Source organism: Eubalaena glacialis, chromosome 1, assembly GCF_028564815.1.
Source record: "Eubalaena glacialis isolate mEubGla1 chromosome 1, mEubGla1.1.hap2.+ XY, whole genome shotgun sequence".
Lineage (NCBI taxonomy): Eukaryota > Metazoa > Chordata > Mammalia > Artiodactyla > Balaenidae > Eubalaena > Eubalaena glacialis.
In genome coordinates, this window is record NC_083716.1 from 28,509,545 (window position 1) to 28,523,993 (window position 14,449).

At 42.9% G+C, this 14,449-nt stretch overlaps 1 protein-coding gene across 1 annotated transcript; it reads right to left on the reverse strand.

Moving 5' to 3' along the window:
* Positions 1–1,193: 1,193 nt before the first annotated feature.
* WNT8B (Wnt family member 8B) lies at positions 1,194–4,745 on the reverse strand. The gene is made up of 5 exons (XM_061194264.1): positions 4,710–4,745; positions 3,812–3,950; positions 2,858–2,983; positions 1,951–2,093; positions 1,194–1,739 (listed from the first exon to the last, which is right to left on the reverse strand). The coding sequence occupies exons 1-5, from the start codon at positions 4,722–4,724 to the stop codon at positions 1,194–1,196; spliced, it is 969 nt and encodes a 322-aa protein (XP_061050247.1). The 5' UTR covers positions 4,725–4,745.
* Positions 4,746–14,449: the final 9,704 nt, after the last annotated feature.

Sequence of the window (14,449 nt, forward strand, 5' to 3'; positions counted from 1 at the left end):
CCTGAAAAAAAGGCACATGTCACAGTGACTGCAATAAATTAAGGTTCAAGGTGCTGAACTTCCTATTATTAACAGTTTCATTGCAGGAAGTTTATGTATTGAAGGAAAGTATCCAATGCCTGAATCCTGCCTGTTTGAGAACCAGGTTAGTGAAAAGGAAGGGTCCCAGCTTCTCCTTCCTCATGACCTGTCTTCAGAGGTGCAAACCAGGGTCTGAATGGGAAATTAGCTTTATTTATCTCAGTCTTGGCTCAGGGGAATAAGATCCTTTGGGGAAAGAGAAGAAGTAAAGTTGGTTGCTAGGAGGCTATAGGTTAGGAGCAGGGAGGAGGTTACTTTAAAGGGTAGGAAATGACCGGCAGTCTGCCCTTACATCATTCTTAGATGTTGTGGGTATGTGTCTGGAGCACCTTGGGTGATTGTCTAGGAAGGTCATTGCCCCACTGGCAAAGTCCATTAGAGACATGGTATCACAAGGATGAGTGGCACCCTTGGTTTTCAGCAAGTCAGCATTCTAGGGTTCCCATTTCCTCCATCTTCAACCCCTGCCTCTAGGAACCAACCTCCAAAGACGTGCTTTTTCCTGGGTCAGTTTCCTCAGTATCCCTTCAGGGAAGGAAGGAAGGAAAGGGGGGAGAGAAAGCAGAGATTCCTGGGGAGTCTATGCCAGCAGTTAGGGAATCAGAAGCACAGGAGGGCCTCTGCAGAAGGAAGATGTGGCTATGGCAGAGAGCTGGCAGCAGAAAAATGAGGGGGAGGGGATGAGGGGAGCGGGGAAGACGGGTAAAAGAAAAAAGCTATGTTTTCCCTGGGCCCTGCATATCTCGGAAGGGTTCTTCCAGTTCCTAAGCTCTCCACAGGCTAGGCCAGGCGTTAGGGCAGCTGGGACCGGGAGGAGGAACGCCTATTCTCTTCCTACTCCAAGGAAGATCAATAGCTCAGAATCTCAGAACAGAGGGTTCTCAGACCTAAGTGTGGTGAGCAGATGATGCAGACAGCGCGAGGAGAGAGCAGAGGAATTGTGGAAACAGGTTGGAAAGTGGCAAGCACAGGAGAGATTGCAGCGTCTCTCTCCCTCTCGGGATCCCTGGCCTTGGTAGTGTGGGGGTCCCTATTCCCTAGATTCCTCTACTACTGGGGTCTCTAAAAGAAGCCAAGGACAAATTGGGAAAGGAGAGTGGGGAAGGGGACACTTAGGGTTTTCTTCCGGGTTTGTGCGCCGCGCCCCCCCGCGGCCGGTCCGCGCGACTGCAGAAGTACTTGGTGACCCGGCGGCGGCACTGCTCGCAGCGGACCGCGCAGCACCAGTGGAACTTGCAGTTGCAGCTGGACACGGTCTCGGCGCGGCGCTCCTCCACCGCCAGCCCACAGTCCCCGCAGAGCCGACGGCAGCTACGGCGCTCCCAGCGGCCCAGGGCCCGGCCGCGCCGCAGGCACTCTCTGCCTTCGGTGCCCAGCAGTCCTAGCGTTTTGTTCTCCAGGCAGTAGTCTGGGGAGTCCTCCAGGTGCACCAGCTCCCTCGTGGAGATGGAGCGAAAGGTGTCTGCGATGGCGCCGCGGCCCGCCGCGCTGTTGCCAGCACCCTGCAGCAGGTCCACCTTGAGAGCTGCGTGGTACTTCTCTTTCAGGTGCGCGCCCACCTCTCGGAACTCAGGCAGCTGCAGCCAGCAGGTCTGCGTGGTGCAGCTGCCAGACACGCCGTGGCACTTACACGTGCGTTTCATGGTGCCCTTCACCGCCTGGGAAGAGAGCTAGGAGTGAGCGGGCCAGGGATTAAGCGCCTGGGGAGTGTCACCCTCTGGCGGGTTGCGAGGATTCTAGCTAGTGTGCGTGGCCAGCCGCCTCGATGCCGCATTTCCCCAATCTGATGAATGAATTGAAGAGCCGTCCGCACCTAGGGCTGGCAGTGGATGGAGCCAGCTGCCTGACCCCAGGGGCTGCAGGACTCACCTTGCGGCCAGCCTCGTTGTTGTGCAGGTTCATGGCTGCCCGAGCATCCTGTCCTGTCTCCAGGGCATCGACGAACTGCTTGGATATTGCCTCTCCGAAGCCCACGTTGTCGCTGCAGCCTCCCCACAGCCAGCCTTGGCCCCCTGGAAAAAATGCAGTGGGAAGAAAGGACGGCCCGGAGCCTCCTGGGCTGCTGGTTCTAAGTGGGTTTGGGGGATCTGAGGTGGGGAAGGGTTCAGGTGGGGCGAGTGCCCTGTCTCCAAATTAGTTTCACCCTAGATTTGTTTTTGCCACCTTTGTGCTCCTACTTCCAGCTTCAGCCAATCCCGTGCCCAGGACTCCAGGACATAAGTAGCTGCCAAGTGAGGCAGGTGCCTGCTCACCCCGTTACTATGTTTCTGGCCTTTGGTCAGAGTGTGCAGACCTCCGCCAGCGACTGACATCTGGAAGGGACATGATGGTGCAAAAAAGGTGAGGAAAGCACAGCATTGAGGGGGAGAGAGAAGGGCAATTGAGATAATATGGAACAGCAGTTGGCAGTTGAGCTGCAGGGCAGAGGGTTGGAAAGGATAGTGGAGGTAAACAGTGGAAAGGAGACAAGGATAGACAGCATGGAAGGGCGTTCCCCCTATGTTTGAGACAGTAATAGGAGTGATTCTGAAGGGAGGGTTCTTCCTTTATCGTTATTGTGTTTAAATTAAGGAAACCACCCAGTCAGAGAAGGGTCCCCAGCTACATTTAGCCTGGTTTGTCACTGTAGGGTTTGGGCTCAAACTGGTTCGCCCTGATTTTCCTCAGATTTAGAAGAATACAACTCTTCTTCACCCCACCAAGTACCCACCAAGCTTTTCATTACTTAAGTGAACTTTATTGGGCTGTCCTACCCACCCCCAAGATCACTACTCACCCAGTTGCCCATTGCGGGAGTCATCACAGCCACAGTTGTCAAAATCTCCAAGGCTGCAGTTTCTAGTCAGAGTGTACATAACCCCAGCAGAACTGATGGCATGTACAAATGCTGTCTCCCGATTAGCTGACAGGAACCAAAAATTGAGTGAGTTAGAGGGAGGAGTTACAGCCCAAAGACATACCTTTAATACCATCATTATACCCTCCTCTCCCTGCTCCATTCTATTTCCCCACCTTTATAATGTACCTTACTCTCTTCCAGGATCTGCTCCAGCCCTGATCTCAGCCCTGCTCTTCTTCCTTCCCATCTTTTCGGGTCACACATTTTATGACTGAGTGGCTAGATTATAGTTGATATGGGTGAGATTTAGGTGGGAAAGAGCCCAAGAAAGAAATGGGGGAGAATCTGAAGGTCAGGTTGTAAAGAAACCATCCCCACTTCCTCCTGGAACATTGAAGTCTGAGAGGCAGGTGCTAGCCAGTCCTGAAAAGAACCACTGATTGGCAGCTCTTTCATTTCCTTCCATGGCTGCTTTTTATCTTCTCCATGGGAATCCGGGCTCCAAGTCAGTTCCCACTTGCCCTGTACCTCTCTGCTAAGCCTGCTGAAGGAAGGCACTAAGAGGCATGAAGATTTACGACCCCTACCTACCTTATTTATATTTTGAGGAAGCCTTTAGCTAGCCGGGAGACTGAGGGTGGTATAGGATTGGGGGTGAGGCAAGGTCCATTTGTTGAGCAGTGAGGGTGTTGGGGAAGAAAGAAAAAAGCTCTATAGGTAGGAAAGAGGAGCTGGAGAAGGAACAGAGAAGATCCTGGAGAGGGAGATGACCTGAGAACAGACACCAGCTGAGTAACAAGGGTGTAGAGGAGGCAGGGGGCCATCCCTGGAGAGTGGGGCTCTAACCTGTGGCCAGGGGGTCCAGGGAGCTGTGGCCGAGGCTTTCCTTACCACTGCGAAGGCCACCATGGCTGGACAGCTGCAGGGCTCTCTCAGGGCAGTTCCAGCGGTCCCAGGCAAACTGGTATTTGCATTCTTCAATACCACTCTGGGCACCAGCTGCCACGCTGCTGGAGTAGATCAAGTAAGCCTGCAGGGACACAGGGGTCAAACTTCAGACTCACAGCAACTGAACTTGGGAGGCATTTGCCCTAAAGTGGCCAAGCACCTCTTTTCCTGTGCACTCCCATCCCTCCAAAATAATGACAGAGTAAGCACTTTAAATATGCTTTTAACATCACAAATAACATCACAAATAAACTTAGGTAGAAACCTAAGGCTCAGAGAGGTGATGTAAAACAGTTGGCCCAAAGTCCCACCACTAGCAAATGTTTGAAGTAGGAATGAAAATCAGTTTCATTAGACTCTAGACCTCACTGCCTCTATTCATTATACTATTCTGTCACTCCAAAATGAGCCTCAATTACATAATTCATGATTTTTCAGCTGTTTTCATCCTACTACTAGCTTAGAAGAGAACATTTTGTAAGCTGAAAATGTCCTTAGAGATCATGTAGTACAATGCCAGCACTTTAAAAATGGAAGACAGCCTCCCACCCTGCACTGAGAAGGATGGGTGACTGTAGCCTGACACTGTGAAAGAAAACTTTTCTGGCTCTGGAAATTCTGGCCATAAATTCAGAGTCAATATTCCTGAGTTCTTGTCCTGGCTCTGACACTAGTTTGCTGTGGGGTTTCGGGTGTGTCCCTAACCCTTTCTGTGCCACAGTTTTTCTGCCTATAATATATACAGCATAATAAAAGATATAATAAAAGATATTGACATGTGTAGTCTTCAGTCAAGAAGCTGAGTGAAATCCAAATAAATCAAAGGAATTTTTTGTCTTACCTTTGGACCAGTCATCAGGAAATTGTTCACTGACCTGGAAGAGAGAAAAACCACAGAACATAATAGAGGTACACCAATTCATTTCTGCTGCCAAGAGTTGTGAGAGTTACTTCAGCAAATGTGCAGGCACACCTCAGAGATATTACTGGTTTGGTTTCAGACCACTGCAGTAAAGTGAATATCACAATAAAGCCAGTCACGTGAATTTTTTGGTTTCCCAGTGCGTATAAAAGTTATGTTTACACTATACTGTAGTCTGTTAAGTATGCAATAGAATCATGTCTAAAAAAATACAATGTAAGTGCCTTAATTAAAAAATACTTTATTATTAAAAGTGTTAACCATCACCTGAGCCTTCAGTGAGTCGTAATCTTTTTGCTGGCAGAGGGTTTTGCATCGATGTTATGCTGCTGACTGATCAGGGAGGTGGTTGCTGAAGGTTGGGGTGGCTGTGGCGATTTCTTAAACTAAGAGTAAATTTTGCCGAATTGATTGGCTCTTCCTTTCATGAATGATTCCTCTGTAGTATGCAATGCTGTTTGATAGCATTTTGCCCACAGTAGAACTTCCTTCAAAACTGGAGCCGATCCTCTCAAACAGTGCCATTGCTTTATCAACTAATTTATGTAATAGTCTAAGTCCTTTGTTGTCATATCAACAATATTTACAGCCTCTTTACTATGGGTAGATTTCATCTCAAGAAACCACTTTCTTTGCTCATCCATAAGAAGCAACTTCTCATCCGTTCAAGTTTTATCATGAGATTGCAGCAATTCAGTCACATCTTCAGGCTCCACTTCTAATGCTAGTTCTCTTGCTCTTTCCACTGCATCTGCAGTTACTTCCTCCACTGAAGTCTTGAACTCTACAAAGTCATCCATGAAGATTGGAATCAACTTCTTCCAAACCACTGTTAATGTTGATATTTTGACCTCTTCCCATGAATCATGAATGTTCTTAATTATCTAGAATGGTGAGTCCTTTTCCGAAGGTTCTCAATTAACTTTGCACAGATCCATCAGAGGAATCTATCTATGGCAACTATAGCCTTATAAGATGTATTTCTTAAATAAGACTTGAAAGTGAAAATTACTCCTTGATTTATGGGCTGCAGAATGGATGTTGTGTTAGCAGACATGAAAACAACATTAATCTCACTGTACATCTCCATCGGAGCTCTCAGGTAACCAGGTGCATTGTCAATGAGCAGTCATATTTTGAAAGGAATCTTTTTTTTTTCTGAGCAGTAGGTCTCAACAGTGGGCTTAAAATATTCAGTAAACCATGTTATAGACAGATGTGCTGTCATCCGGGCTTTGTTATTCCATTTATAGAGCACAGGCAGAGGAGATTTAGCATAATTCTTAAGGGCCCTAGGATTTTCAAAATGGTAAATGAACATTTGCTCCAATCTAAAGTCACTAGCTGACTTAGTCCCTAAAAGAGAGTCAGCCTGTCCTTTGAAGCTTTGAAGCCAGGCATTGACTTCTCCTCTCTAGGTATGAAAGTCCTAGATGTCATCTTCTTCCAGTAGAAGGCTGTTTCATCTACATTGAAAATTTGTTGTTTAGTTTCGCCTCCTTCATTAATTATCTTGGCTAGATCTGGAATCTGGATAACTTGCTGCAGCTTTCATATCAGCATTTGCTGTTTCCCCTTGCATTTTTATGTTATGGAGATGGCTTCTTTCCTTAAGCCTCATGAACCAACCTCTGCTAGCTTCAAACTTTTCTTCTGCAGCTTTCTCACCTCTCTCAGGCTTCATAGAATTAAAGAGAGTTAGGGCCTTGCTCTGGGTTAGGCTTTGGCTTAAGGGAACGTTGTGGTTGGTTTGATCTTCTATCCAGACCACTGAAACTTTCTCCGTATCAGCAATAAGGCTGTTTCACTTATCATTCTTGTGTTCGCTGGAGTAGCACTTTAAATTTCCTCCAAGAACTTTTCCTTTGCATTCACAATGCAGCTAACTGTTTGGGGAAGAGGCTTAGCTTCCGGCCTATCTTGGCTTTCGACATGCTTTCCTCACTAAGCTTAATAATTTCTTGCTTTTGATTGAAAGTAAGTGACTCTTGTTTTCATTTGAACACTTAGAGATCATGGTGGGGTTATTAATTGGCCTCATGCCAATATTGTTGTGTCTCAGAGAATAGGGAGGCCCAAGGAGAGGGAGAGAGATGGGAATGGCTGGTAGGTGGAGCAGTCAGAACCCACACATTTATTAAGTTTGCCATCTTATATGGGCATTGTTTGTGGTGCCCCCAAATAATTACAATAGTAATATCAATTTTTTTTTTTGGCCGTGCTGCACAGCTTGCAGGATCTTAGGTCCCCGACCAGGGATTGAACCCAGGCCCATGGCATTGAAAGCGATGAGTCCTAATCACTGGACCGCTAGGGAATTCCCACATCAAAGATCACCATGACAAATATAAAAGTAATGAAAAAGTTTGAAATATTGCAAGAATTACCAAAATGTGACACAGAAACACTAAGTGAGCAACTGCAGTTGGAAAAATGGCACAAATAGATTTGCTCAATCCAGGGTTGTCATAAACCTTCAATTTGTAAAAAATACAAGATCTGTGAAGCACAATAAAGCAAGTCTGTAATTGAGAGGAAGAAAGGGAAAATGGTTTTTCCAAGGAAAAATTTTGCATAAGGAATCTACTTAATTTAGTTAAAAAAAAAAAAAGAACATGTACAAAAGGAGCTAGTATTATGCTTTGCTTGGAGTTTTAAAATTTCAAATACCAAAAATGTTGGGAGTAATGTTTGATCGTTATTTTGCCGTGGAGTGGGAAGAGAGCTAGCATTAACTTGCTACTGTCTACCAGACACTCTACTCTCAGTATTTTACATGTTGATGTTGTTAAATCCTTACTATCTTGGGCATTGTTATCCCTAGTTTTCAAATAGGGAATCTGAGACTCAAAAAAGTTAAATATATTGTTCAAGCTCACCCAGTTAATTAGTGATTGAAGCAAGATCTGAATCCAGGTCCATCTGACTCCACAGGACTCTGAGAAGAATAGTTCTCTAATCAGAAACAGGTAAACAGTGGAATAACTTTCTAGGGATTGAGTCATAATTAAATTCCAAAAATAAATAATCTGACTCTGGAAAATAGTTTGGCTGTTCCTTTCAAAACTAAAAATGGACTTGCCACACTACTTAGCAGTTCCACTGTTGGGCATTTATCCCAGAGAAATGAAGACTTATTTTTACTCAGAAACTTGTATTCAGATGCTCATAGCAACTTTATTCAGAATAACCAAAAATTGGAAACTACCCAGATGTCCTTCAAAGGGTGACTGGTTAAAAAAATTGTGGTACATCCATACCATGGAGTGCTACTCAGCAACAAAAAGGTATGAACTGTTGATACACACAAAAACTTGGATGAACCTCAAGGAAATTATACTGAGTGATCAAAGCCAATCTCAAAAGGATACATACTGCATGATTTCATTTATGTAGCAATGGTTAAATATATAATTATGGAGCTAAAGACTAGATTAATGGTTACCAGGGGTTAGGGATAGGGGATGGATACCACTATAAAATGATAACACCAGACAGTCTTGCGGTTATGGTAAAGTGTCTTGATTGTGGTATGGTTTTGCAAAGCTATACGTGTGGCAAAATTGCATCGAGCTATACACATACATACATATATACATACACACACACAAATAAATGAATGTAAAACTGGTTGAAGTCTGAATAAGCTTCATGGATATTGTACTATAGCTGTAAGATGTTAACACTGGGGGAGGCTGGGGAAAGGGTGTGTGGGACTTCCCTGCATGTTTCTTTGCAACCTTCTGCAAATCTATAATTATACAAAAATTAAAAATATACATACATAATCTAGAGTGCCAGAGATTTGGCAAATGGACTTCAGTATAGGCATTTGAAAATTAATCCATACATATTACCTATTATCTTTCTTTTTCCATTATAATGGGAGAAAGTAACATGGGAATCGTTATGTATTATTCCATGAAAGTTGGTGTAACCTGCATTTCCAAAGGCCAGTAAGATGCTGGCCATCATAGAAACTGGGTTGGAAATGAAAAAGGCTAAGAAAGTTCAGTTTCTCATCAGAGGCCAAAATAGCTTGACTGGCGTCATACAGAACACACACAACACCTAAAATACGGGTAGTTTTTGACGAACAGTATCAATAAACTGAGATGCTGCCATATGAGAGAAGATGGAAAAGGTTCAGAAAGAAATGTAACAGAATTTTAGAAAATCATAAAAGACTACAGAGTCTAGCAAAACCAAGGCCTACTTTTTAATGCTTGGCAAGCAAAATTAAAGAAGCAGTAAATAAAAAGAAGCAGTACTCTCTTGGGGGCAGTAGTACCAGCAAAGCATAAAAATAAATTCAAAATGATGTGAATGAACTCATAATTGCCAAAGCCATTATGGGTTTGGAGATAAATTTCTGATCCTTAAAGACTAGTGTCAGACAAGTCAGCCAGTTCCTGTGCCTCAGATAAAGAAGCCTGAGCTTGCTGTGTCTCAGAAGGGCAATCTTTATGTGAGGGATAACTTTTGAAGACTTTTGTACATTACCAGGCCAGACAGAGGCTAGTTCCCATTCCACAAGACAGACAGACAGTATCAGGAAAGAAAACAAAGCAACAAAATGAAAACTGGGTGGCAGCCAAAGGAGAAAGCTTAGCGGTGAGCCTGGGTCAAGAGATTTCCTTTGAGAGGACACTGAGTTGAAGTCACAGAGAGTGATGAGCAGAGATGCTAGAAGATTCTTCTTTCCACGAAGATCCTACAGTATGTAAAGATTTGTATGATATGCTGGTATAGCCTAGTTGATTAATCAATCAGATGTAATTGAGCACTTGCCATATGACACAACTGTAGGCCTTATTTGGACAATATTCCCGTAAGTTGACTTGGGTTGTTAACCCACGAGGTATTTGCAGATATATTTGAACCACATGGCAGGGGTTACTTGTATCCAGTATGAAGAAAAGACTCCAGTATGTCCTTGCGCTGAGCACCAAAGGAGGAGGGTGCTTGTTCTTGTTCTTGATTAATGAGATGATGGCAAGGTGTCCTTTTGAGGAGTAAAATAGAATATGGATTACAGAAAGCATAGTGAGTGTGTAATGTGAGGAGAGCAAAAGAGGAAAGAATTTAAGTGTTTGTATGGGTGCCACCTAGGGACAGTAATATGATTAAAGGAAAGATGCTAACAAACAGTGGAAGATGGAGACAGCTCTACAGAACGTGGTCCAAGCAGCATACTACTAGACGAAGGTGCAAGCTTCCCATTCCCTATACGTACAATTGCTGATGACACTACCCAGGTTGGGTGTCAGTCAAAGGGTTTATGTCTTTCTGGACCCTCCCAACTCTTCTCAGACCTTTTGTTAAACTCCAGACTTGCATATCCAACTATATTCTTTTTTTTAAAGAACTAGGGTTTGAGTCCTAATTTTTTTTTTTTTTTTTTTGGCCATGCTGCACCACACAGCTTGCAGGATCTCAGTTCCCTGAGCAGGGACTGAACCAGGGCCCCCTGCAGTGGAAGCATGGAGTCCTAACCACTGGACCACCAGGGAATTCCCCCAACTATATTCTTGACATCTCCACTTCAACCTTTAATAGGCAGCTCAAACTTAACACGTGCAAAACTGAACTCTTGATCTTCGCTGCCACCATTTCAAACCTGCTCCTCCCATTGTCTTCCCTATCTAAGGAATGGACAGTTCTTTCTTCCATTGGCCGGACAAAAATCTTGGAGTCATCTTTGACCTTTCTTTCTCTCACATCCTGTATTCAGTCTGTCATCAACTCCGGCCAGCTCCAGCTCAAATTATATGCAGACTCTAACCGGTTCCCAATACCTTCACTGCTGTCACCCTGGTCCAAGCTGTCATTATCTCATGCCTAGATTATCATTAAGGCCTGCAAACTGATCCCCTTGCTTCCACCCTTTTTCTCCCATAATCTATGCTCAAAATGACCCCTTTAAAAACTGATCCATTTAAAATATAAATCAAATTTTGCCACTCTCTGCTCAAAATCCTCTAGTGGTTTTTTATCTCACATAGAGTGATAGCCAAATTCTTATTGTGGTTTATAAGAGCCTATACAATCTGACACCCAGTTAGGCCTCTGGCCTAATCTCCTACTACTCTCCCCTCACTTACTCTGCTCCAGCCACACTGGTCCCCTTGTTGTTCCTCCAACACACCAGGCACTCTCCAGCCTCTGGGCCATTGCACTTGCTGTCTTTTCTGCCTGGAATGCTTTTTACTCAGATAGCCACACAGCTTGTTGCTTCACCTGCACTGGCCTTTTAATCAAATGTGTCATTCTCCCTGAGGTTTTCCTGGATCATCTATTTAAAAATTGAAACTTCCCCCACCCTTCTCTGCTTCATTTTTCTCCACAGCACTTTTCATCATCTGAACACTAGGTTTTACATCTTTATTTGTATATTCTCCTTCCACTAGACTGTAAGCTTCATTAGGCAGGTTTTTTTTTTTTTGGTCTGTTTTGTTCACCAAGTATTATCAGTGCCTTGAACAGTGTCTGAGGATAGTAAGCATTTAATAAGTATTTGTTGAATGAAAGAACAAAGGAACTCACATTTAGGGGTGGGAGCAGGAAGAAGTATCATCTGAGGAAACTCAGAAGGAACAGCAATCTAGAGAGACGGGGGAAAGGAGAGAATCCTTCATTCATGCCCAAGGTCTTACCACCATGATTATGCAATATCTCCCAAATCTTTACCTCCAACCCTGACTTCCATCTTGAGATCCAGAGCTGCATTTCCAAATGAATGCTAGACTTCTCTCCTGGGAATGTATCAAATTGTGAGGACAGTATGTTTATTTTTTTTTAATTTTAACTATTTAATATTAAAACACACACCTTTCAAATAACTTCAATGCCTATTCCAAAATATTAACTATGAGAATGTCATACGAACACTTATGGGATATGGTTAAAACTTGAGTTTTTTCTTACAAGGGAAACACACAGCTATTAGAAAGCACCCTCAATAACAGTATAATCCTCAAAGGTTGGGGTGGGGTGGTCAGTTGGTGCGAGAGACAAGAAAATAGTAGATTATCTTTGAAAAAATTTTCCTGGAGATTATAATTAGCCTCCATCCCCACTCTCATGCTGGTTGAAAATCACTGTTATATTGAGAGAAAAACTCTCCTTTTAAGAATTAAAAAAAAATTTACTATGTGTTCTTTTGAAATCAGCAAAGTGAACCTAAGAAAAATAGGTAACGTAATCAAAAAGATAAAAGCAGAAGTTAAAGAATTAGAAGACAGAAAAACAGTAGTTTTATAGAGCTGTCTTTGAAAGATAATAAAACAGCAAATCTCTAGCTAGAGTCACCAAGAAAAAGAGAAACACAAATACATACAATTAAGTTGATTCATGTAAAGAAAATACTATAAAAGGTTTCAAGGGACTTCCCTGGTGGTGCAGTGGTTAAGAATCTGCCTGCCAGTGCAGGGGACATAGGTTCGAGCCCTGGTCCGGGAAGATCCCACATGCCAAAGAGCAACTAAGCCCGTGCGCCACAACTACTGAGCCTGCGCTCTAGAGCCCGCAAGCCACAACTACTGAGCCTGCATGCCACAACTACTGAAGCCTGCACGCCTAGAGCCCATGCTCCACAACAAGAGAAGCCACCGCAATGAGAAGCCCGTGCACTGTAACGAAGAGTAGCTCCCGCTCGCCGCAACTAGAGAAAGCCCGCACGCAGCAATGAAGACCCAATGCAGCCAAAAATAAATAAATAAATTTATTAAAAAAAAAAAAGATATCAATATATCCTTCTATTTTCTTTAAAATTTTTTAAAACTACAGATGATTTTCTAGGAAACTATTACTAAATTTGCCTTATTATGAGGCAGAAAACCTGAGAGAGGAAGTTCTAGAGCCAGAGAGTCGGTGTCCCAGCTCTGCCACTACGAGCTATTTGACCCTGGGAAGAGACTAGTCTGTGCTCAGTTACCTCAACCATAACTAATGTGGGGATGGTGTGGCAATCTCAGAGGGTTGTTGAGAGGGTCAGATGAGATAATACTTGTATAGGACAAATGACAAACTGGGGGAAATTCTTACAATATATGACACATGAAGAGCTCTTACATATTAATAAGAACAAAACAAACACAGAACTTTAAAAAAAAATAAAGGACACAAACAACAAATCCCAAAAGAAATAAAAATGGCCAGTAAACAATGGAGGAGAGTATGTTTAAAAGTTAACTCATCTTCCCTGCCAAACTAGCCACTTCTCCTGACTTTACTAGTTTTTTTTTCCCCCAGTCTCTCTCAATCCATTCTCAGCATCCAATCAGTTATTATGACCTGTGCGTATTTTACCTTTATAATATTTTTTACATACCAGTTCCCTCTTTTCTTTCTTGCTACCTCGGTGACTCTCATTGTCACAGCCTTAGTTGTGGCCTCCGACCTAGACCACTGTAGAAGCTCCACTAATAGACTTCTCTACGTAACATTTTTTATCCCATTCAATTCAGCGTAGAGTCTGCAGCTAGATCAATTTTCTGAAAGCCTGATTCCGATGTCATCCTACTCAAGAATCTTTTGTAGTTCTCCAACTCTGGGCACTCAAGGCCCTCCATAATCTGACCCTACATACCTTTCCAACCTCATTTCCCATTAAATATCCCTACTTGTCCAATCCTCTAGTCAAGCTGAACCAGTTGCTATTCGTGGAAGTCCATGCATTCATGCCTCTATACCTTTGCTCATGCTGTTCTGTTAAATCTTACTTATTCTTAGTATTTTCAACCAATAGTGCTGAGACAACTGGATATCCACATACAAAAGAATGAGATTGGATCTCTACCTCACACCATATAAAAATTAACTAAAAATGGATCATAGACCTAAATGTAAGAGCTAAAACTATAAAACTCTTAGAAGAAAATACAGGTGTAATTTTTCATGGCCTGGAGTCAGGCAATGGTTTTTTAGATATACCAAAAGCACACATAACCAAAGAAAGCAGATAAATTGGACTGAATCAAAATTAAAAACTTTTATGCTTCAAAAGACACAGTCAAGAAAGTAAAATGACAACCCACAGAATGGGAGAAAATGTTTACAAGTCATATATCTGGTTAGACACTTGTATCCAGAACATATAAAGAGCACTTACAACTAAAGAGTAAAAAGGCAAATAACCCAATTTGAAAACAGACAAAGGATCTGGATAGACATTTCTCCAAAGAAGATATACAAATGGCCACTAAGTACATGATAAGATGCTCAACATTGTTAGTCATCATGGAAATACAAATAAAAAACACAACAAGAATTCTCACCCACTAAACTAAAATTAAAAAGACTATAACAAGTTTTGTCAAGGATGTGGAGAAATCAGAACCTTCATACATTGCTGGTGGGATTAAAAAATGGTGCAGCTACTTGGAGGATAGTCTGGCAATTCCTCAAAAGGTTAAACAAGGAGTTACCATATGACCCAGCAATTCCACTCCTAGGTATTTACTCAAGAGAATTAAAAACATGTGTCCAACAAAAACTTGTACATGAGTGTTCATAGCAGCATTATTCATGATAGCCAAAAAGTAAAAACAACCCAAATGTCTATCAAGTGATGAATGGATGAATAAATTGTGGTCTATTCATACAATGGAATATTATTCAGCTGTAAAAAGTAATGAAGTACTGACAAATGCTACAAC

Bases quoted from the DNA above. Each gene is read 5' to 3' on its own strand.
- WNT8B (XM_061194264.1), bottom strand. The intron at 2,094-2,857 runs GTGAGTAGTGAT...CATTTTTTCCAG, and splicing joins CTCCCGCAATGGGCAACTGG to GGGGCCAAGGCTGGCTGTGG. The intron at 1,740-1,950 runs GTGAGTCCTGCA...CTCTCTTCCCAG, and splicing joins ACAACGAGGCTGGCCGCAAG to GCGGTGAAGGGCACCATGAA.